The sequence below is a fragment of the Oncorhynchus keta genome, chromosome 32 (genome assembly GCF_023373465.1).
Source record: "Oncorhynchus keta strain PuntledgeMale-10-30-2019 chromosome 32, Oket_V2, whole genome shotgun sequence".
Taxonomy (NCBI): Eukaryota; Metazoa; Chordata; class Actinopteri; order Salmoniformes; family Salmonidae; genus Oncorhynchus; species Oncorhynchus keta.
Window position 1 is genome coordinate 19,137,546 of NC_068452.1, and position 23,127 is coordinate 19,160,672.

General features: G+C 44.6%; 1 protein-coding gene and 2 non-coding genes across 4 annotated transcripts; all 3 read left to right on the plus strand.

Moving 5' to 3' along the window:
- Positions 1–4,271: 4,271 nt before the first annotated feature.
- Positions 4,272–22,494, plus strand: LOC118365223 (importin subunit beta-1-like). 2 transcript variants are annotated; one of them, XM_052490753.1, is made up of 20 exons: positions 4,272–4,617; positions 5,689–5,747; positions 8,641–8,823; positions 9,001–9,201; positions 9,435–9,587; positions 9,863–9,931; positions 10,044–10,133; positions 10,450–10,560; positions 10,968–11,069; positions 12,578–12,802; positions 15,154–15,345; positions 15,853–15,983; positions 16,491–16,638; positions 16,859–16,930; positions 17,353–17,497; positions 18,406–18,488; positions 18,855–18,962; positions 19,271–19,909; positions 20,415–20,576; positions 20,980–22,494. In XM_052490753.1, the coding sequence occupies exons 1-18, from the start codon at positions 4,578–4,580 to the stop codon at positions 19,466–19,468; spliced, it is 2,310 nt and encodes a 769-aa protein (XP_052346713.1). In that variant the 5' UTR covers positions 4,272–4,577; the 3' UTR covers positions 19,469–19,909; positions 20,415–20,576; positions 20,980–22,494. The 2 variants fall into 2 exon arrangements, with proteins under 2 accessions (XP_052346713.1, XP_052346715.1); XM_052490755.1 differs by having other exon boundaries at positions 9,863–9,922.
- LOC118365831 (small nucleolar RNA SNORA79) lies at positions 18,600–18,743 on the plus strand. The gene has a single exon (XR_004821827.2). It is a non-coding gene; the product is annotated as a small nucleolar RNA SNORA79 (small nucleolar RNA).
- Positions 19,472–19,613, plus strand: LOC118365830 (small nucleolar RNA SNORA79). The gene has a single exon (XR_004821826.2). It is a non-coding gene; the product is annotated as a small nucleolar RNA SNORA79 (small nucleolar RNA).
- Positions 22,495–23,127: the final 633 nt, after the last annotated feature.

Here is a 23,127-nt window from a genome sequence, read left to right on the forward strand (position 1 = left end):
ACCGTGATGGCGAGATCATGGAACGGGCAGTCCTTCCCCGGGAGGAAGAGCAGCTCAATGTTCAATGGAACGCCGTTTGGGTCTTCGTGTCAGACATGTCAAATAAGCTTGACCTGAATATGACTGCATATCACATAACTTAACTCATTCATTAATTTATGTAGTTATTACACATGGTGTAATCACTCATTTCATTTGTCACGATTCATCGATACGTATGCCATGATGCTGGTAAAGTTGTCTCGCGCACCTACAATGCTCGATAACTATATAGCTGGTGTCATTTAAAATTACCCTAATTTATAAGACAGTTCTTATTTGATTAATGGTGGATCAGACCCATCTGTGGCAGGGTAGCCTAGTGGTTAGAGCGTTGGACGAGTAACCGGAAGGTTGCAAGTTCAAACCCCCAAGCTGACAAGGTACAAATCTGCCGTTCTGCCCCTGAACAAGGCAGTTAACCCACTGTTCCTAGGCCGTCATTGAAAATAAGAATTTGTTCTTAACCGACTTGCCTAGTTAAATAAAGGTAAAATAAAACTACAAGAGTGGACTTTGCACTTAGCCTTAAATAAAAGTATGTCTGACAGTGATGCAAATGAATATTTATACCATAATTGAATAGATCATGTTAAACGAGGTTGAAAAGTTATAAAATCAAAAGACAATTTGTTAATTTGACTAATCTGTTGAAATCACACTGGATGTATAGTACTTTAGAATTGCATTGGGGGCATACTTATTTCACTATGCAGACTTACATATGGATTGTGGATCAATGACATGGGGTATCAGTCTACTCCGCGACAAATCAAATGGTATTCGTCACGTGCCGAATACAACAGGTGTCATAGACCTTAGTGAAATGCTTACTTACAAGCCCATAACCAACAATGCAGTTAAGAAAATACCAACAACAAAAAGATAATAAAATACTTATAGAGCAGCAGTAAATAACAATAGCGGGACTATATACAGGGGGTACCGGTACAGAGTCAATGTACGGAGGCACCGGTGTCGAGGTAATTGATGTAATATGTACATGTAGAGTTATTAAAGTGACTTTGCATAGAGTAGAATAGGGTGGGGGCAATGCAAATAGTCTGAACAGCCATTTAATTAGATGTTCAGGAGTCATGGCTTGGGGGAAGAAGCTGTTTAGAAGCCTCTTGGACTTAGACTTGGCGCTCCGGTACCGCTTGCCGTGCGGTAGCAGAGAGAACAGTCTATGACTAGGGTGGCTGGAGTCATTGACAATTTTTAGGGCCTTCCTCTGACACCCCCTGGTATAGAGGTCCTGGATGGCAGGAAAATTGGCCCCAGTGATGTACTGGGACAAACGCACTACCCTCTGTAGTGCCTTGTGGTCGGAGGCAGAGCAGTTGCCATTCCAGGCAGTGATGCAACCCGTCAGGATGCTCTTGATGGTGCAGCTCTAAAACCTTTTGAGGATCTGAGGACCCATGCCAAATCTTTTCAGTCTCCTGAGGGGAAATAGCTTTTGTCGTGTCCTCTTCATAACTGTCTTGGTGTGCTTGGACCATGTTAGTTTGTTGGTGATGTGGACGCTAAGGAACTTGAAGCTCTCAACCTGCTCCACCACAGCCCCATCAATGAGAATGGGGGCGAGCTCAGCCCTCCTTTTCCTGTAGTCCACGATCATCTCCTTTGTCTTGATCACGTTGAGAGGGGGTTGTCCTTGCATCACACGGTAAGGTCTCTAACCTCATTATAGGCTGTCTTGTCGGTGATCAGGCCTACCACTGTTCTGTCATCAGCAAACGTAATGATGGTGTTGGAGTCGTGCAGTCATGAGTGAACAGGGAGTACAGGAGGGGACTGAGCACACACCCCTGAGGGGCCCCCGTGTTGAGGATCAGTGTGGCGGATGTGTTACCTACCCTTACCACCTGGGGGCGGCCTGTCAGGAAGTCCAGGATCCAGTGGCAGAGGGATGTGTTTAGTCCCAAGGTTCTTAGCTTAGTGATGAGCTTTGAGGGCACTATGGTGTTGAATGCTGAGCTGTAGTCAATGAATAGCATTCTCACATGGGTGTTCCTTTTGTCCGGGTGTGAAAGGACAGTGTGGAGTGCAATAGAGATTGCATCATCTGTGGATCTGTTGGTGTGGTATGCAACTTGGAGTGGGTCTAGGGTTCCTGGTATAATGGTGTTGATGTGAGCCATGACCAGCCTTTCAAAGCACTTCATGGCTATAGACGTGAATGCTACGGGTCAGTAGTCATTTAGGCAGGTTACCTTAGTGTTCTTAGGCACAGGGACTATGGTGGTCTGCTTGAAACATGTTGGTATTACTGACTCAGACAGGGAGAGGTTGAAAATGTCAGTGGAGACAATTGCCAGTTGGTCAGTTTGTAAGTCGCTCTGGATAAGAGCGTCTGCTAAATGACTTAAATGTAAATGTAAATGTCAGTGCATGCTGGGAGCACACGTCCTGGTAATCCGTTTGGCCCTGCGGCCTTGTGAATGTTGACCTGTTTAAAGGTCTTACATAGGCTGCGGAGAGCGTGATCACACAGTCGTCCGGAACAGCTGATGCTCTCATGTATGTTTCAGTGTTACTTGCCTCGAAATGAGCATAGAAGTAATTTAGCTCGTCTGGTAGGCTTGTGTCACTGGGCAGCTTTTGGCTGTTCTTCCCTTTTTTAGTTTGTAATAGTTTGCAAGCCCTGCCACATCCAACGAGCGTTGGAGCCGGTGTAGTACGATTCGATCTTAGTCCTGTATTGATGCTTTGCCTGTTTGATGGTTCGTCTGAGGGCATAGCGGGATTTCTTATAAGCTTCCGGGTTAGAGTCTCACTCCTTGAAAGCGGCAGCTCTACCCTTTCGCTCAGTGCAACACCCAGAGAACATTAGTGTCTGTTCCTGAGAAGAAAAAATAATACTGCGTGGATGTTTAGGAGTTTGATAACTCGGAGGAGGACGTTAGGAAAAAATATATTGGGTATTGAGTTGACTGATATCCCATTTCATTGATCCCCAATCATTGGGTAAAGCTGTACTGTGTAATATGAATGATACCCCATTTCACTGCTTCACATTCCAACCTTGTTTAACATGATCTAGACTAAATATGGCATGATTCCACCAATTGTGACGTTCTGCATCACTTTCAAATAGGTACTTTTATTTTGAAGACAACCCGCACATTCCACTATTGTGCCTAATCCTTATTGTAGCTAGCTTCACAACCCGGTCCCGGTCGAGCATCACTCGCCAGCTGCTTATAAAGTTGGCTTTGGGCAACAGGGTTAAGTAGCTCGCTAGCTATTTATTTTCATGAACTGAAGTTGAATTTTAATAGGCGAACAACAAGTGGCTACCTAGGTTATACTTACAATGATTCCTAAATCATTACTAAGAATAATGAAAATGACTACAGTTTCTACTGGTCATTGTTTTCAGGCTGGTTAGCTAGCTTCCCCAGAAGTTGAGGTCGAACAAATAACGGTTTATTACTAAAGCGGTATTGTAAACACTTCGTTAATGGCAGTTGTTTGCAGACTTTTTTTGTACAGCTGTGACAGTGCTACTGATAGTAGTGGTGGCGCTTGGCTTGCACGTGTAAATTCAGAACACACAACATTCTATAATATAACTGTGTTATTTGACGTGTCAAATTAAAAGCGTATTTAACGGGTAAAATAGTGTTATTTGACACGCAAAGAGCCAAACGGCGTCCCATAAAATGTAGCTGCTATCAGTTAGTGTACAGGTGCACAAACCGACTGGCCAGCTCTGGAGAGCAGCTGTGACAGATCAACCAAGACTATCGCTGACCAAATCAAAAGTGCCCTGGATGGCAGGCTAAGGGACGATTTATTTGAACTTTGTACAATTATTATTATTAGTACACTCTTCCATGGCTTACTTCCATCACGTTCATTGGAAACAAATTAAACGTTATCGGCAGTACATAAAGTATAGGGGGATTACTTAGATACATACATGAGTTGTCCAAACTGAAATGACGGTTAAATGTCATTACATTAGGCTAGCCATTTTGTCCACTCCACATTTGGTTTAGAATTTATTGAGAAGTCAGATCATTTTATGGTTGATTTAAGTACAGGACAGCAACGTTACAATTATACAACAGTTGGCTAATACTTTACCTATTTGAACAAGCGAACAAGTTTTGTTAAAAAAAGAAGAATATGTTTAAGGTCCAGAAAAGGTGTGCGCACATGAAAACGCGCTCGCGCGGAAGATAGGGAGGAGTTTTTTTTTTTTTTTTTTTTTTTCATAGAAGCGGCGCGTGATATCCTTCCGCGGGAGTCGAGCAAGGCCCTTTCCCTCCCGACAACACAGAATGAACAAGCGGCATTGCTGCTTAAACCATTTTTTTCCAGGTTCCGCGTTTGGAAATAGCCCATATCCAGAGTAAACTAATCGTCTGGGGGATACTGGGCGTGTGTGTTTTTCTCACTGGCTTTCGTTGATTTATCCACGGTCTTGTTACTTTGGTTGAACACTGAAGAAATATAATCCGGGGTTGAGTTGTGCGCGGCAATCTCACTAGCTAGCGACTTCTGTGTAGAGTGGTTGGGACAGAATGGAGCTGATAACAATCCTCGAAAAAACTGTCTCTCCAGGTGATTATACAGCTCCATATACTTATCTTTAACATTTGCCATGTGAAGAGTTTAGGCCTAGCAACTTGACATATCTGTATTTGATAACGATAACGGGTGAAAGTTAAATCAGAAAAAGGGAGGAGGAAATGCCTAGCACTCGGCTAGCTAGGCTGCTAATGTTACGGCCTACTCACTCTGCGGATGCGGCTTCTGTGGTGAATTCGCTAACATGCTAACTTTTAGCACTGTTAATAGTTTAATCTGGGTGGCATTGGCCGAACTGCCAGTTGTCAAAATGTATTATCCGTTGGAAAAGTTATCACCCAGATAGTTGGTCATTTTGATGGGATATTTTTACTGGTTTGATACGTATAGTTACCTATCAATTAACTTGGCTAACTAGCCATTCATGTGCAACTAAATCGGCCCTGCCTTGCACGCCCGCTAACTTTAAAGATTAATATCTAAGTACTGTATCTAGCATGTGCATGATGTGCCGATGTGATTTTTATTTATTTAAGAAAAGGCCTGGGCTCAATCATGTAAACCTTATTAGGTGGTATACGCTAGCTTGTGAAGTAAACACTTGTGCATTGCCCGTGGTGATGTAACATGTAGAGCGAACTACGTTAACTGAATAGTTTGATACGAGTTGGTTAGCTGGATGGCTAACTTAATCGTTGGCCTCTAGTTGCTATCCGCTAGTGAGCATAGCATCCCCGGTAGCCAGCGTGTTTGCATGACATGGGTCACCTATCTAGCTTGTAGGGCTTGATAAATTGGCTATTTGATTCAACTAGTTAACGAACTAATCTCGCATCAGGAAATGTACACCCACAATTTCCAAAGTAGATTTCCCAATTATCGCAGAAGCGGTGAATGTGATCACTGGTGCGCATTGTACACACTAGCTAATGTTAGCTAGGTAATCGTGGTAGCCTCGCTAGCTAATCGTTCTAGCTAGCTTGGCAATGTAGGAATTGCAGATGCATGCTAACAGAACTTTGCTGCTTCATGTTGTAGCTAACTAGCAAGTGCACTAGCTATTCACATTGTATAACGCTCACATTTTCTCCCTCGCCCCCTCAGATCGAAATGAACTGGAGGCGGCACAGAAGTTTCTGGAGCAGGCGGCAATTGAGAATTTGGTTTGTATAACTACACATTTTATCAGTCAGACGGATAATATATTCCGGTCACATTCAGGTCTGGCGCCAGAAACACAGGGCATGAGCGCATTGAATTGAATTGCCGGCGTTTTCAACTGGGCCCTTTCTCCATCTCAACATTATGGCAGCAGCGTCACACACCCCAGCTTTCGCGAATGAATGGAGACCTAGCATTAACCCACGTTAGCTAGCTAGCACACCCGCTACACCATTGTTGGAATCCAGTGCCTTGGCATGATTACTCGTTTTCAGTGATTTTTTTTTTGAACGTTTATTCATTCAGATTAATTTCACTTGAGCAGTATAACCCCGGGATCGAAAACGAGTTCAATGATAGTGATGGATCACTATCATTGACAGGCTTTTACTAGTGAGCAAGAGCACTCCTACCCCCTGACAGATGTCCATTGCATTTTTGGAGTAGAAAGCAAAAGAGGGTGTAGCTAGCTGGCTAGAGAAGAGGAAGTAAGGCGTGATCAAGGCATCTGTCATTGAACTACATTTTTGCATAGCTATTTAGCTTTGAAATTAGTCTCCTTGTGTGTATGCACTCTTGCCTTTTGAGGAAACATTTATGCTATGATAACAATTTTGGGCAGTGGCAGATCCCCATAGAAAAAGCTAGTTTGTGCATGTTACATACAAGTTATATATTCTGAAGAGTAGTCAAACGCAAAACATCGATTGTGTAATCTCCCATTTTATTTGGCCACATGTCCTTATTTAGCTTTTTTCAAGTCAAAATAATATAAATCTGTTTTACATTTGAGTCATTTAGCGGACACTCTCATCCAGAGCGACATACAGGAGCAGTTAGTGTTTACGCGCCTTGCTCAATGGCACATTGGTAGATTTTTTTTTTACCTGGTCGTCGCAGGGATTCGAACCAGCGAACTTTCGGTTACTGGCCCAACACTCTTAACTGCAAGGCACCTCAATGGTCTATGGCTTGTTTGCTGGACTGTGCAGCTCTGTTAATGATCAGTCACACAATTGGCTAGGCAGATAAAAAAACTATTAAGGGAGTTTGACCCAAATCAGTAGTCAGAAGATGTCATGGTACAAGTGTTGCTAAATGGCCTTCTTTTGTGGTGCCCTCCTGTCCTTCAATATCATTAAAGACTGCATTATGATTAAACCCTATCTGTCTTTTAATCCATCAGCTAAAGGGACAAATCAATGTATTTGTACATACATTTTTGAATCTCCAGAAAGCCTAGATAGTGACACCAAGCTAGACACTTGATGCCTCATAGGCCCCACTAATGGGATGATCTTGAATAGGTGTCACAGATGAACTCTTACATCTAAAATTGGTCACAAAGCAGAGTATACAGTTACTTCCGGAAAGTTCAAGTCTGGGCTCTGGCTGGGCCACTCAAGGACATTCAGAGACTTGTCCCAAAGCCACTCCTGCATTGTCTTGGCTGTGTACTTATGGTGGTTGTCCTGTTGGAAGGTGAACCTTCGCCCCAGTCTGAGCTCCTGAGTGTTCTGGAGCAGGTTTTCATCAATTATCTCTACTGCTCCATTCATCTTTCCCTCGATCCTGAGTAGTGTCCCTGCTGCTGAAAAACATCCCCACGGCATGATGCTGCCACCACCATGCTTCACTGTAGGGATGTTTCCCAGTTTCCTCCAGATGTGAGGCTTGGCATTCAGGCCAAAGAGTTGAATCTTGTTTCTCATGGTCTTAGTCCTTTAGGTTCCTTTTGGCAAATCCAAGCGGGCTGTCATGTACCTTTGACTGAGGAGTGGCTTCCGTCTGGTCACTACCATAAAGGCCTGCTTGGTGGAGTGCTGCAGAGATGATTGTCCTTCTGGAAGGTTCTCCCATCTACACTCTAGAGCTTGTCAGAGTGACCATCGGGTTCTTTGTCACCTCCCTGACCAAGGCCCTTCTCCCGCGATTGCTCGGTTTAGCTGGGCGGCCAGCTCTAGGAAGAGTCTTCGTTGTTCCAAACTTCTTACATTTTAAGATTGATGGAGGCCATTGTGTTCTTGGGTACCGTCAATGCTGCCAACATTTTATGGTACACTTCCCCAGATCTGTGCCTCGACACAATCCTGTCTCAGCTCTATGGACAATTCCTTCGACCTCATGGCTTGGTTTTTGGACTGACATGCACTGTCAACTGTGGGACCCTATATAGACAGGTGTGTGCCTTTCCAAATCATGTCCAAACAATTGAATTTACCACAGGTGAACTCCATTGAAGTTGTAGACATCTCAAGGATGGTCTGAATACTTATGTACATAAGTTGTTTCTGTTTATTTTTGAAATTTGCTAAAATGTTTAAAAACCTGTTTTTGTTTTGTCATTATGGGGTATTGCTAAGGATATCTTTTTATTTAATCCATTTTAGAATAAGGCTGTAATGTAAGAAAATGTGGAAAAAGTCAAGTGGTCTGAATACTTTCCAAAGGCAAAGTATATGTAAAATAGGAACCGTAACAACTTACCAGGACCTGAATGAATTTAGCAGTTTGTTGTTTTGGTTACACAAACGCATTACAGATCTGATTTAAAACAACCACACTTGGATCAAAAGAGATTGTGGAGCCTGCTGCTGCCACTCACTGACTGCAGCATGAATGGAATTTAGTGTCCAAATTGTTTTGCTGTTGCATACAAACCTGCTCTGTCATGTCTGTTGATTGATTACTAGCCTCCTACATCCTTCAGTTGCTGAATGTAACTGTTGAACACTGTTCAGAATCACTGCAGTGAAATCTTACTCATGCCTGGGACTGAAGGACTGTGGTGATGACAGAAAAAATTCTTACCTGTGTTTTACTAAACCACTACCATCTTATGGCCTGATTGTGTAAAAAATACATTTAAAAAAACTCTCCCCGCCCTTTCTCCAGCCCACGTTCCTGGTGGAGCTCTCCAAGGTGCTCGCCAACCCTGGCAATACCCAGGTGGCTCGCGTGGCCGCAGGGTTGCAGGTGAAGAACTCACTCACCTCCAAAGACCCGGACGTAAAGACACGCTACCAGCAGAGATGGCTTGCCATCGACGCCAACGCCCGGAGGGAGATCAAGAACTTTGTAAGGAGAAACTCCTCTTCTACCTCTTAGTGCAGATTTATTTATACTTTCCAGCTTCAGTTGGCTTTTATGTGGTCCCCCCAAAATAATACCAATGTTCTCTGTCCCACTTGGCTTCATTCAGCCAAATGCACCAGTTGATTCACCTCTAACCCCCCTCTTTTCACTCCCCTCCAGGTTCTGCAGACCCTGGGCACGGAGACTTACCGGCCCAGCTCGGCCTCCCAGTGTGTGGCTGGCATCGCCTGCGCAGAGATCCCCGTCACCCAGTGGCCCGAGCTCATTCCCCAGCTGGTGGCCAACGTGACGGACCCCAGCAGTACTGAGCACATGAAGGAGTCCACCCTGGAGGCCATTGGATACATCTGCCAGGACATAGTGAGTGCCCCTGGCACATACATTTGCTCACATGAGGATACAGTGGTTATAACCTCAATCTATCTACTGTAATATGGAACTTGTGACATTGTGTCCTCAATAACAATTGCACAAAGACAAGATTCCAAAATCGAACCTAGGCTAAATTGTTTTTGGTTTTCCAAAGCATGTTTCGCTGCAGAGCAGATGTAACTTCCATGAACAACTGTCTTCTCTCCTCCCCTGTACTGTAGGACCCTGAGCAGCTGCAGGACAACGCCAACCAGATCCTGACAGCCATCATCCAGGGCATGAGGAAGGAGGAGCCCAGCAACAACGTCAAGCTGGCTGCCACCAACGCGCTGCTCAACTCACTGGAGTTCACCAAAGCCAACTTCGACAAAGAGGTGTGTTTGTGTCTCCCGCCCTGCCTGTGTCCCACTGTTAGTGTTTAAGTTCCTCCTTTGTCGCCAGCTGTGACCCCAAAAATGGAAAGATGAAATGGACAAATCTGAGCTTGTTTATAGACTTAACTATCTGGTCTGTGATGAGAAATCATGCACCACGCTGAATGTGTGATGGAAAACCCCTACCACAATATCTGAGACCTGCACACATGGTTGGGTTTTGAATGCTTTGTCTATGGGCCTGTCATGACAGTGAATGGGTCTGTGTTTTCCAGACGGAGAGGCACTTTATCATGCAGGTCGTCTGCGAGGCCACACAGTGCCCAGACACCAGAGTGAGTATCGTGAGTTTCTCTTTTCTATTTAAAACCTTTTTTTGGCACATTTATTCATGCTTTCAGCCAATAATCATATTGTTAACCAATGTTGGTGAAATGCAATGTCTGTCTCCCAAAGGTACGAGTGGCTGCCTTACAGAACTTGGTGAAGATAATGTCTTTGTATTATCAGTACATGGAAACGTACATGGGTCCGGCACTGTTTGCGGTAAGCAACCCCCCATGCAGCAACTTGGGTCTTTCTCTGTGGTCTTTTGATGTGCTTCTATTTTTTTCTGAAGGACTTAAGTCGGAGAACTCCAAACAAGGTTTTGATGGACCTTATCAGTTACTGATATTATAGCGTTGCTTGTTGACCACTTGTCTGGTCAAGAGAGATAATGCACAACGCTGTAAATGCCTGATGTGTAACTCCTACGACAATATCTGAGACCTGCACGGACACCAAGGCCAGTAGTCCATATCAAGGACGCTCCTTTAAAATGAACATCCTGACCCCCCGGTCTCTGTCCTCCCCCGAACAGATCACAATAGAAGCCATGAAAAGTGACATTGATGAGGTTGCCTTACAAGGAATCGAGTTCTGGTCGAACGTGTGCGACGAGGAGATGGATTTGGCCATTGAAGCGACCGAGGTGAGCCCCACACACACACACGTGCTTTCAAACGTGTTTTAACTCGATAAACTAAACACAAGGCAACACTACAGCCCACTAATGGAAATGTACACGTTTTATATATTATAACACCCGAAAGGGTCAGTTAGCCGTGTTTGCTGAGTGACGATCTCGCTCACCTGTCTGGTCCGATGAGAAATCATGCTCCATGCTTGAACGCCTGATGGATGACCCCTACCACTAAATCGGAGACCTACACCTACCTTGTTGTTTTGTTATCACACCATTAGTCGGCCATTAAGCTGACATCCCTTACCTCAAGGGTGTTTATTTTAGGCGCAAAATGCATACAGTGGAGAGTTGCACAACAACAAAGGCAAATATTCCTGTAAGTTTGGTACATCCTTCTCTCTCTCTCCCCCCAGGCATCGGAGCAGGGCCGGCCCCCGGAGCACACCAGCAAGTTCTATGCCAAAGGAGCCTTGCAATACCTGGTGCCCATCCTCACCCAGACACTCACCAAACAGGTACCCAAGAGAAGAGAAGGCAGTCATTTTACACCTCGTTATCCTCTCCGTTACACATTAGGGCACAGATTTGATGGACGCAATTCAAGTGAAGCGTCTGTATGCACCACACAACATTTCAGTCTGACGTTTTTAGTGTTTACCACAAGGCAATATTGCTTGCAGTTCACGGCCCAGCCTGGCTAGCACAGCCTGGCCCACACACAATTGTAAGTGAAACAATGTTAATGACGTTGGAGGAGGGAGAAATCCACCAAACAGATTTGGATTAATGTGAAGCATGTGAAAAATGCCAGCCACAGGGTGTTGGAAACCTTACCCGGACAGGGTAAGCCAGCCTGTGGAAGTGAAGGCATCCCCAGCCAGTTTATCCTTGGAGAGCAGGGCGGCGGTGGTGACGCGACACAATTTAATGTCAGCCAGAGACACTAAAACGTCCATCCATAATACCTTTATAACCTAGAATGATCCTGTAGAGTGAGACATACTGATTGATAAGGATATGGGTGAATCATTTCCTTGTATTAAAATCTCTGTACAACACTAATGCCTCTAGCTGGCAGAATCCTTAATCTTGAGATTAAATTAAGATTCTGCCTCCTAGGAAAACCTGTCTGGTCTGTGATGAGAAATCATGCACCACGCTGAACATGTGATTGATAACCCCTACCACAATATCTGAGACCTGCAGACATGTATTTTTAATTTAACCTTTATTTAACTAGGCAAGTCAGTTGAGAACAAATTCCTATTTACAATCACGGCCAAGGCCGGACGACGCTGGGCCAATTGTGCGCTGCCCTATGGGACTCCCAATCTCGTCCGATTGTGATACAGCCTGGATTTGAACCAAGTTGTCTGTAGTGACGCGCCTAGCACTGAGATGCAGTGCCTTAGACCGCTGCGCCACTCGGGAGCCCGTATTAAGGGTAGGGGGGTGGCTCCTCACCCATCCAGGTGCCACCATTTTGTGTCTAATACCACATACAACATTGTTGATTGTCCCCCGGGAAGACTGTGTTCTACTGCTACCGCCCATTCTATAATAAGTACAAGTGTACCATGTGAAGTCTAGCAGGGAGGTGTGAGGATTTCTGTACGTGCCACCCCAGTCTTATCTATTAGGGGCTTTAATGAGACACACTGTACTTGTCTAGCTGAATTTGTCACATTCGGTCTGTCCTGTTATTGTGTGTCCTTTTGTGTAGAATGTCCATGTTGATATGCTATAGGTACCTGTTCATGTGAATGTATGCTTTTTCCTTTGGGTCTCCTTCCCCTCTACACGATCGGGTCATCTCTCCCGGCATACCTTTTTATGTAAATGTTTTCCTCTCCCCTCTCCTATGTGCAAGTCCAGTATAGATTCCTTTCATACTTCTCCTTCCCTCCACCCCCCTTTGTTCCTCTGTCAATAGACATTTGGTTTTTATCCCTCCTTTTCTCGATGTCATAACGTGTCATGTAAATGCGTCTCCTCTCATTCACCCCTCTCGCCTCCTCCTCAGGACGAGAACGACGACGATGACGACTGGAACCCGTGCAAGGCGGCGGGCGTGTGCCTGATGCTGCTGGCCACGTGCTGCGAGGATGACGTGGTGCCTCACGTGCTGCCCTTCATCAAGGAGCACATCAAGCACCCCGACTGGCGCTACCGCGACGCCTCGGTCATGGCCTTCGGCTCCATCCTGGAGGGGCCCGAGCTCAACCAGCTCAAACCCCTCGTCATTCAGGTGACTAACTTCACCAAATGTAGACATGAAGACAAATTCAACATGCTGTATGTAAGCCATTCTTGTAACGGCTTCGCTCAATTCATTCTAATTAACCTAACAATTATGACACACCATCACTATTGTCATTGGTTGCACAAATTGCGGTCTTTGTCTACATAACCTGGTTCAAGCATTCATGACATGACCCTGAAGAAGGCACAGTGATGCCGAAACGTTGGTTTACCCATAAATGACTGGCCGTTTTTATATATATAGTGCGACTATTTTTCTATCTTAGTTTATTCTTCGTTAGTCGGCATCTCTGCACAAAATACTTTTCTCTGGGTGTGCGCCAGGTCATTATTTTTATTAGACATGAAGACATGCCATAAATGGAATACCACCATGTTATGATCTCAACCTGCAGCTAACCTATCAGATCAAAGAGGAGTTTTGATTATCTGTTAGGAAATTGTTGGCATAGTAGGGATGGGATGTTTGGCTCTTGACTGCCTCTGATCTTGTCGACTCGTTCGGCTCCTTTTGTTCATTTGAGTCAGTAATGCCCAGAGTACGCAGGACCCCCGGCCGGCGAACGACGAACTGAAAACTCAAGTCATGATTCCACAAGCCTCTTGTTCACATCTCGTTCACCATAAGGGGCGTTATTGGAGCCGTCATTTGTGATTGAGACGTGTGAAACTGCTTTAAACCATGTACATTAGTTTATTGCTAGGCACACGAATAAGATTATTTCTTTATTCATTTGAAATGGGGTAAGGTTGTGGCTCCGACCGGACGAGATTATGAACGACTCTTGGTGGAATTGCACTCCTTAAATGTCTCCCGTGAGGGTGGCGAGCACCATGTTCAAACTGCAGCCCCCAGAATGATTAATTGTAGAGTTTGAGTTTGTTTGAGCAGAGGCTCTGGTTCTAAAGAAATGCTGCGCCATTGACAATCGATAATCAATTAATTTGCAGTCATTCTTGCACCATGCGATCAATTATCAGTTGTAAACATGCATTTTTCTTCTCAACGCTTATGATCTATTTCCCCGTGCGCGTATGACCGATGGTTGGTGGTCGGAGTGAGTCTCTGGAGCCGCTGAGCCGGAGGAGTGTGTATTGATCCCGCTGTAGGTAGGACTCACTGCGGCCAGTACTAGCAGGTCAAAACGAAAGACTATAAAATGAACCGGTCACTCAGGAGAAACAAATCACGCGTCTCGAGTCAGTAAAAAGAGTTGTTTATAAAGAACGCATCGTTCGCCCAACTGCACATCGCTAAGGCATGGCCCAACCAGCTCAAACCCCTTGTCACGCAGGTCAGTACACCAGCTTCCGCAGCATTATGATACCTACTTACTGATACCACCGATTTTCCCCCAAGGGGAAGTTTCGGTGGAGTTTCACATCAGCATAGACTAACATGCATACGAACAATCCACCGTCTGATGGGTGTGTCGAGCAAGGAAGAGAATGGCTTGTGGCCAAGTAGAAATGTATCTGCTGTTAAAGGCCATTATCTCTAGGCTGCAAGCATTTCTCAGTTTCCTTGTGTTGCACGCCCATCAGATAATGCATTGTCTTTTCTGTGTGTTTTTAAACTCCCTTACGGTTAATAATGAAGCTATCTGCAAGTTTCAGTAAATCTTTAGATGAACCACAATCTACCCTAAATTTAGACAAACTCTGTAGTAGTTATGGGGGGAAATCGACAGTTACACATCGGAATATTGTTTTTGATGACTCGTATCGTTTTGACGATATCGCAATATTTTTTTTGCGCTAGTTCGCTGTTCCTGCACAGCGTATTCATCTTTTTATGCAGGAAGCCAATTTGTTGTCATCAACACATTTTTATTTCCATGACTGATAAACTCATTTTCTCATGGCTCTCTTGTCTGTCTGCAGCAGACATATGTTTGGAACATCGAATCACAATAAAATCACACTATCGAATCGCAATACATTTAGAATCGTAATACGTTATGTATCGCGAGGTCCCTGGCAATTCCCAGCCCTACTCTGTCGAGGCTCTGTGACAATCCCTGGTGGCCCCTTTCCCTGTTTGTCACATTTGACAGACGCTACTGTTGTAAAATCTTGTCCACTGCCCTCCCTCTCTCGCTACACTTAAATACTGCTGTTATATTAACAGTACATTCCTTTCTCTGCCCATCCATGCCGGTCTGTTTACTCTTGAACCCTGGTTAACAGTACTTAATAATTTAATAAATTATTTATTACATTCCTATAGCGCTTTTCATAGGATCTCAACGCTCTTAAATGGGGAGACTTCATGTGTCGTCGTCCCCCCGTTCATTGACACTACCGGGGTTAATGCTGTTCTTTCTCCCTTCCCAGGCAATGCCCACGCTGATTGAGCTGATGAAGGACCCCAGCGTTGTGGTGAGGGACACCACAGCCTGGACAGTGGGCAGGATCTGTGAGCTGCTGCCGGAGGCGGCCATCAACGAGGTGTACCTGGCCCCTCTTCTGCAGTGCCTCATCGAGGGCCTGGGGGCCGAGCCGCGCGTCGCATCCAACGTCTGCTGGGTGAGACACAAAGCTAGAGCCGCCTTTTGATTTGATTAATTTGACCATTTTTAAAAACTCAACACGTGGATACAATGCATTTAAAATTGAGGGTCACGGAAAACGGTAAACGGCGTATTTCCATTGTGGGCCTCCACCACACATGCCGCGGTAGTACTTTGTTAATCCCACAGATAAGGATTTCATCACCACAAGCATCAACGATATACTGCACAGTACAAAGACACCACATGCTCATTTACAATTGATGCCGTAGATCTGTCCACCCCACTCGAGTGAAATATGTTGCATCAAAGTACCTGTAGTTGAGAGAAGATACCTGTCAGGTCTGTGACGGGAGATCATGCACCACACTGAATATGTGATGGATAACCCCAACCACAGTATCTGAGACACGCTAAAGACGGTTGTTGTTTTTTTTTTTTAAGGACCAAAAATAATGATTCATGATTTTCATATGGATGCCCTCGTAACTTCTCCCTCCATCCCTTTCTCTCTGTCCCTCAGGCCTTCTCCAGCCTGGCGGAAGCCGCGTACGAAGCCACAGATGCAGCGGAGGACCAGGAGGAGCCTGCCACGTACTGCCTCTCCTCCTCCTTCGAGCTCATCGTCCAGAAACTATTAGAAACCACAGACAGGTAGGCAGGACCGTCCAGAAACGGTAGACTGGTAAGCAGGACATGGGGATGGAACGTCGCCTTCTGTTATCAGGACTGTAGAGGTTTAGAAACCTCAACTTTTCTTGTCAAACGAGACATTTTGTCTGGAGGATTTCTGGAGTTAGCTAGAGACTAACTCTCTGGTCTGTGATGAGAAATCATGCACCACGCTGAACATGTGATGGATAACCCCTACCACAATATCTGAGGCCTTCAACGACAAAAATGCATTTGGAGATGTAGAATGGCGTTAAAATCTACTTCCTCAGGAAATCCTTTGAAGCCCTGAGCTGTATATACCCTTTTGAGGGCTGTGAGTCTCTTATCCAGTCTCGCCGTCATAGATTGATCAGGTTTATGTATTTAAATCCACCAAATTTTTTGCTAAGAATTGCACACATTTCTGTATAATATAAAATGCAAGTAATTTGTTTTCCTGATGCATAGTAATGATTGTAAGTTATGTTTTCCCTCTGTGTCCACCAGGCCGGACGGTCACCAGAACAACCTGCGTAGCGCGGCCTACGAGGCCCTGATGGAGATTGTGAAGAACAGCGCCAAGGACTGCTACCCAGCCGTGCAGAAGACCACCCTGGTCATCATGGAACGCCTGCAGCAGGTCCTGCAGATGGAGGTGGGTCCCAACAGAGAGCGCGGTGGATTGGTGGGGCAAACCTTTTTGGTCTGTGATGAGAAATCATGTACTCACTACTCTGAAGAGCTCTGATGTTTACTTAAGGATTTATCTGAGACCTACTCTAAACTATTAGACATTTTGCTTGGATTCTTTTCTGTATTGAATAAACTCCCATTGAAGGAACTGTTGATTTCATGTGCGCTCTATCTCGCCTCAGTCTCACATCCAGAGCACGTCGGACAGAATTCAGTTCAACGACCTCCAGTCTCTACTGTGTGCCACCCTGCAGGTGAGACGAGCTGACTTCAGTCAGTTTGACCCTCAAACTATTTCAACCTCCCCGAACTAGAGGTAGAAGAAGAATACCTAGGGGGTTCCATGAATATATTTAGCTGGCTGAGTATTTTAAAGCCTAAGAAAAAAAGACAAAAGCGATATACATTTTTAGTACTTGTCTGATCTGTGACGAGAGATCGTGTACGGAAAACCCTGATGACACTAGTAAGATTCTGAGACCTGCACAGACATGATCTAAAATGTACTAGGAAAGGAGAAGGCTTTATGAGGAAAGGTACCGTAGACTGACACCCAGCAAGGAAACAACTTCTGGGTTGGAGTTCTCCTCTTTCCCACTTCTCACAGTCGCTAAACGACTTTCAAGTTGGCCTGTGCTATGTTAGGTTAACCCTTTCCCTCCCCACTTCTCTGTAGAATGTGCTGAGGAAGGTGCAGCACCAGGATGCGTTGCAGATCTCAGACGTGGTGATGGCCTCCCTGCTCAGAATGTTCCAGAACACCGCCGGCTCCGGGGGCGTACAGGAGGATGCGCTCATGGCCGTCTCAACCTTGGTGGAAGGTGAGCCATTTAAAACGGTCACACTGTGGTGGATGGGTAAAAAAAAAAAAACATTTAGATGGGTCACACACACAGGGTTTTCTGCGCACACCCTCCGCCCACTTTAGTAGGATGAATAATGTTTGTGTGAATCTAAGCAGTTAAACCTCTTATCTGGTCTGTGATGAGAACTCTTGTACTCAAAACCCTGAAAACCCTGATGTTTTAATAGGATTTATCTGAGACCTGTTTCTAGCCGCTTGGTCAATGTGAATCTGATTTCCAGTCTTCTAGCAGTATGTAAATGGTGTGTTGCATGTCCAGTGTCACATGCCTCACTGAGCATTTTTACAAGCACACTAAAAAAAAATCAGTGTTATGGCAGTGGGCAGAGTGTGGCGTTAGTCATGTAATCGCGTTACTCTAACTGATCTTAATCGCTGTAAGGTCACAATCAAAGTAAACATAAGCCAATTAAAACAGCTCTGAAAACCAGGTATCTTTGGAAAGATTAGGATGTATATAAGCGGCTTAATCGGTGTTCCAGTGGCGTATTCGATCGGTGCGTGTGCTAGCACCAGCAACTATAGCCTCCATCTTTTGCGCGAGTAAAGTGAGTTAGGACCAAACTGCAAGTATATGAATCTTATAAATAGTTTTCACAAACTTTTTGTCTGAACTCATAATTAAATAGGCTTCCGAAAAATGACATTGTCGCTATGGTAATGTTTATTTTGATTGAAGAATTTCTGCATTTATCAGTGCCTGATTTTTAGATATGTCCATATAAACTAAATTATTAGGGAAATCGTTAATTTTGCAAAGCATGTAAACATTTAAATCGAATTGTCATATTAATTTAGACTATTCACAATAATTGTGTGCATGTAACCATACTCAATGTTCTGTAATGTCTTCTGTTTCCTCAGTTTTGGGCGCTGACTTTCAGAAATACATGGATGCCTTTAAACCCTTCCTGGGAATTGGACTGAAGAATTATGCAGAATATCAAGTGGGTTCTTTATTTTATTATTTTTTTTCAGATTATTATTTGATTTTTTTTCAGATTATATTCCTATTAATCTCTCAAAGAAAAAAAACAAACAAGATTTCTCCCTTCCACTGACGCCTGTTCCTCTCACTGCTCTGAGCTGTGGCAGCTGGGATTTTGGGTGGTCACAGAGTAACGCAGGGTCTATTTCACCCAGTGTTCATGAGGTAGCAGGGCTGCCATTGTCTACACTGGAATTTGCGGGACCCCACACTTGAAATGCACTGACTTAGTAGCGAAGTACCTTCTAGTAATGCCTGCTGTGAGAGTCGACACTCAATTATTTCACCTAGCTACCCCGCTCGCCTTCCCTCCCTCCCTCGTCAGGTGTGTCTGGCCGCGGTGGGCCTGGTGTGTGACCTGTGCCGAGCCCTAATGTCCAACATCCTGCCTTACTGCGACGAGATCATGCAGCTCCTGCTGGAGAACCTGGGGGTGAGTTGCACTTTAGTTTCTGCCAGCTGTGTTGGTAATACTGGAATGTGCAGGACCATACATTTTGAGTCTTTTTTTATTTTTATTGTAGATTTACAGCCTCTGTTTTATTGATCGGTTACTTTGTAGAAGCGTGTAAATGTCTTGGTGTCAAGCTGACCGTAGACACAGCAACAAAAAAATTATCGGGAAGAAAAGGGGATATAATTCCAGCTGTCTTTGTTCATATGTGTTAGGTCAAGTCTTGTAGATATTCATATAGTTTTTCACCTGTACTGACTAAGGGCGTGTGTGTGTTGCCCCTGCAGAATGAGAATGTGCACCGGTCGGTGAAGCCCCAGATCCTGTCAGCGTTCGGAGACATTGCCCTGGCCATCGGAGGAGAGTTCAAGAAGTACCTGGAGATCGTCCTGGACACCCTGCAGCAGGCGTCGCAGGCACAAGTCGACAAGGTAGAACAGATGGACACGCGCTGTACCACATTGGCATCCCTCTGTTTCATTTGACCCTGACGCCTGTTCCTCTCGCTGCTCTGAGCTGTGGCAGCTGGGATTTTAGGTGGTCACAGAGTAACACGGTCTATTTCACCCAGTGTTCTTGAGGTAGCAGGGCTGCCATTGTCTACATTGGACTTTGCGGGACCCAACACGTGCACATGGTGGCACACTGAAAAGTCTGAAAATCAGCAAATGCCACTTTTCCTAACACATCCTTAATCACCTCTTTGTCTGAATTATGGCAATTTTGAGTGACTTGGTCATCTGTCACCTGTCTTAATTCTCATGATTGCGCTGAACATGGTCTTCCTTGCATTGTTCTGTCCTACCTGTAGCTGACGTGATGCTGGTGCAGCCCAGAGTGGAGTTCATCCTGTCCTTCATCCATCACATCGCTGAAGACGAGGACCACTCTGACGGTGTGGTGGCAAACGCCGCCGGACTTATAGGGTAAGGCAACTAGGATTATCTCAGTGGTAGTGACGCTTGCTTTGTGGAACACAATAATACTGAAGATGCTTTTGGTACGACATAATATAAATATGTGAGGGACGGCTTGGGCTAAGATGCGCGGAGGAGGGCAGGTGATCTCAAGGCATGAAAGATACTTCATGATGAATACTGATTTTAAATATTACAAAAATAATTATACATTTTTGTTGATCTGTCTGGTCTGTGAGATCTTGTACTCAAAACCCTGATGTTTTAATAGCGTTTATCTTAAACCTGCACAGATCCGGTCAGTAAAACTTGAAAATGAGTTGTTTGAGGTAGCAGGCCTCTAGATCGAAGTTGTTTCCAGCGACTTGATCAATGTAAAACGGTTTCCGCCGCTTCCCTTTGCAGTATGTAAATAGTAATGTTCCTGCCCGACGTGCTTAGTTTAACCCTTTCCCTCCCCTGTGACGTAAAATGTGCTGCATGTGGTCCGACTCTCCCTCTTTCCTCTCCTCAGAGACCTGTGCACGGCCTTTGGGAAGGACGTGATGAAGCTGGTGGAGCTGCGGCCCCTCATCAACGACCTGCTGACGGAGGGCCGGAGGTCCAAGACCACCAAGACCAAGACGCTGGCCACCTGGGCCACCAAGGAGCTGCGCAAGCTCAAGAGCCAGGCCTGGTGAGTTATTGTCCTAATGCCCTACTGACTGACAGTCACCCATACAGCACCTTTAGGGCGTCACAAAACAGCAAGGGAATAGCTAAGGGATAAAAAAAAAAAAATGTACAGTTTGAAAGTTAATGTTGCGTTGGGATATACTTATTCAGGAAGTACGAGTCTTGTCCATTTTTTTTTTTCATTTTTCATTATGGAGATGGCGTGAAATTGTAACCTTTAGTGATTTCATGAAAGAGCATGTATAGAGTGTGTAACTTGGTGACCAATTCTGATATCTATAAAGTCACCAGAATTTCACTGGAGCAGCCTAATGAGAATGATCACTATGTGCATGGAGCATGTGAACACAGGACTTTGACTCCTTCAGCTAATAAGCTTTTCTTCCTCTTTTCCTCCTCTACAGATTTCATGCTGGTTGGGGATAAGATGGACAACAATGAAAACGCCCCACTGGAATTTCTTCTGTCTTTTGCGTCGTGTCCGAGTTAAAGCAGAAGTGAAGCGTGCGCTGAGATGAGTGTCTGAGAATGTGTGAGTGAGAGCGAGAGTGAGCGAGGATCGACGTCACACCACCTTCTGAGTACAATTCCAGCAGTTGCCGGCAGACCAGCAGCGCCCCACCCCTGAACCCCCACCACCACTTCCTTAGGCCCCCCCCGCCACCTTCTTCTTCGGCCACCTGTGGACTGATTCTGACTTGACAAGGACTCCACACAAAAACGTGGATCGCTGTAGCCGGCTAGTTCTAGAACTCTTCTGAAAAAAAAAACTAATATTAGTCTACAACAGGATCACCAGAGCAGAGAAATTAAACTGCCAAAATGTGGTTTCTTTTGAGGGAAAATACAAACAAAACATGATACGAAAGAACGCAACTATTTTGCTCTTTGACCGATCTGTGGAAGATTTACTTTTTCCCTTGTCATTTTTGGGGGGTTTCCTTCAAGCACTATATGGTTGTGGACTTGGTCAATTTTACGCAAACGTGAACTGAACCGGAATCCGAAAAATACAAACTTTTGGGGTGTTCGAAATGCGCCTAAAGGATCACTGCTGGAGTTGAAGGAAGATGAAACGAGGGGGACGAGCAGGCGGTCTCCACCCCCCTCGTCTCCTACTTCTAGCCTCTCTGATATCCCCCAGCCTGCCCCTGCAAGGAGCCCCCACAGCGATGCAGGGGTGGAGCTAGCTGACCAGCCTGGATGATGAAGTGTGTGTCTGTGAGGGAGGGTATTCACTGTCTCTACACCCCCCTGGTTATTTCAAATAAATAATAAAGCTTGACGCAAATTCAGTAAGATATATTTCTGATGCAGTTTGGGAGAGGGCAGTGGGGGCCCGGTAGATTACTTATTGGCAGCACTTGAGTGAATTGGCAAGAAGGTGTTTATTTCCTGCAAGAGAATCACTGACAAATGTTCACCGGTTCAATTTTTCTTTTTTTTCAATGGCATCAGTAGTTTCTCTTCATCTTCAGTGTGGGCTTCTAGATAAACAGACCCTTTCTTGCCAGCCCTGTTAACAAGAATTGGTGAGGATTTATGCGTTGAGTGCATCAGGATCAATCAAGGCTAGGGGAACACTTCCAAAATAACTACATTTGACATGTAACACTATCTTCTTAGTGTTAAGATGAGCAAGGAGTAGAAAACGAGTGCCAAATTTAGACTACTCGTCATAGGGTAAAATACAACAAGCAAACACACTTGCCTAAAGCATGCAGTTCAGAAAGAAATCTATTGAACTACATGATGAACGAGTGAATTGGGCTTGTTTCAGTTCCCATTTGTTGGTTTCTCGTTGCACTTAGTTGGAAAAGGGTCACTCACCAAGCTGTTAATGAGAATCGACTACGTTTGTACAAGGTTATATTTTTCCATTGCTATGAAAAGAAACAATAAAATGATATCAAACATTCCCCAAGCAGTTCTGGTACTTTGGTCTGTATTTTCTTTTGTTTCTTGCAACTGTTTGTAATGCACTGTGATGACTTCGGTGTCCATGGCAACGCTAGGTTGGTCGAGATCCCCCCCCCCCCCAGAAACTTCCAGAAAATGTATCTGTCTATATTGGCATAATCAATCGGGTTCAATTTAACTTGTCATCACTGTTTTGTACTGTTTACGTTCTCCAATGCATACTTGTTGGATATGAGGCGTTTTCCATTTGATTTGAGATTGGACATTTGTTTGCGGTGACTTTGGTCCTCACACCACTTTGGATTGTGTAACATTGTCCTCATGGGCTTGGCTATTTACACCATGTCATGTGTTGAAATGATATTAAGAATTGCAACATGAATATAGAATTGTGAACATTATGACAACCTGCTTTTTTTTTCTTTTCTTAATTTCCAACCTAGTAAACTAATAAAAATCTATATTGTACTTAACACTGTAACCTTTCAATGTTCTTCTGTAAATGGCTGTCACTTGTGTCTGCTGACCCTTATACCCTTGCATTGAGTGTGTGTAGATCATTTATTCTATCTTGCTTTAAAGGAAAGTCAGCTAAACATCACTCTTGTCCCTCCAGACATTAATGTGACTGG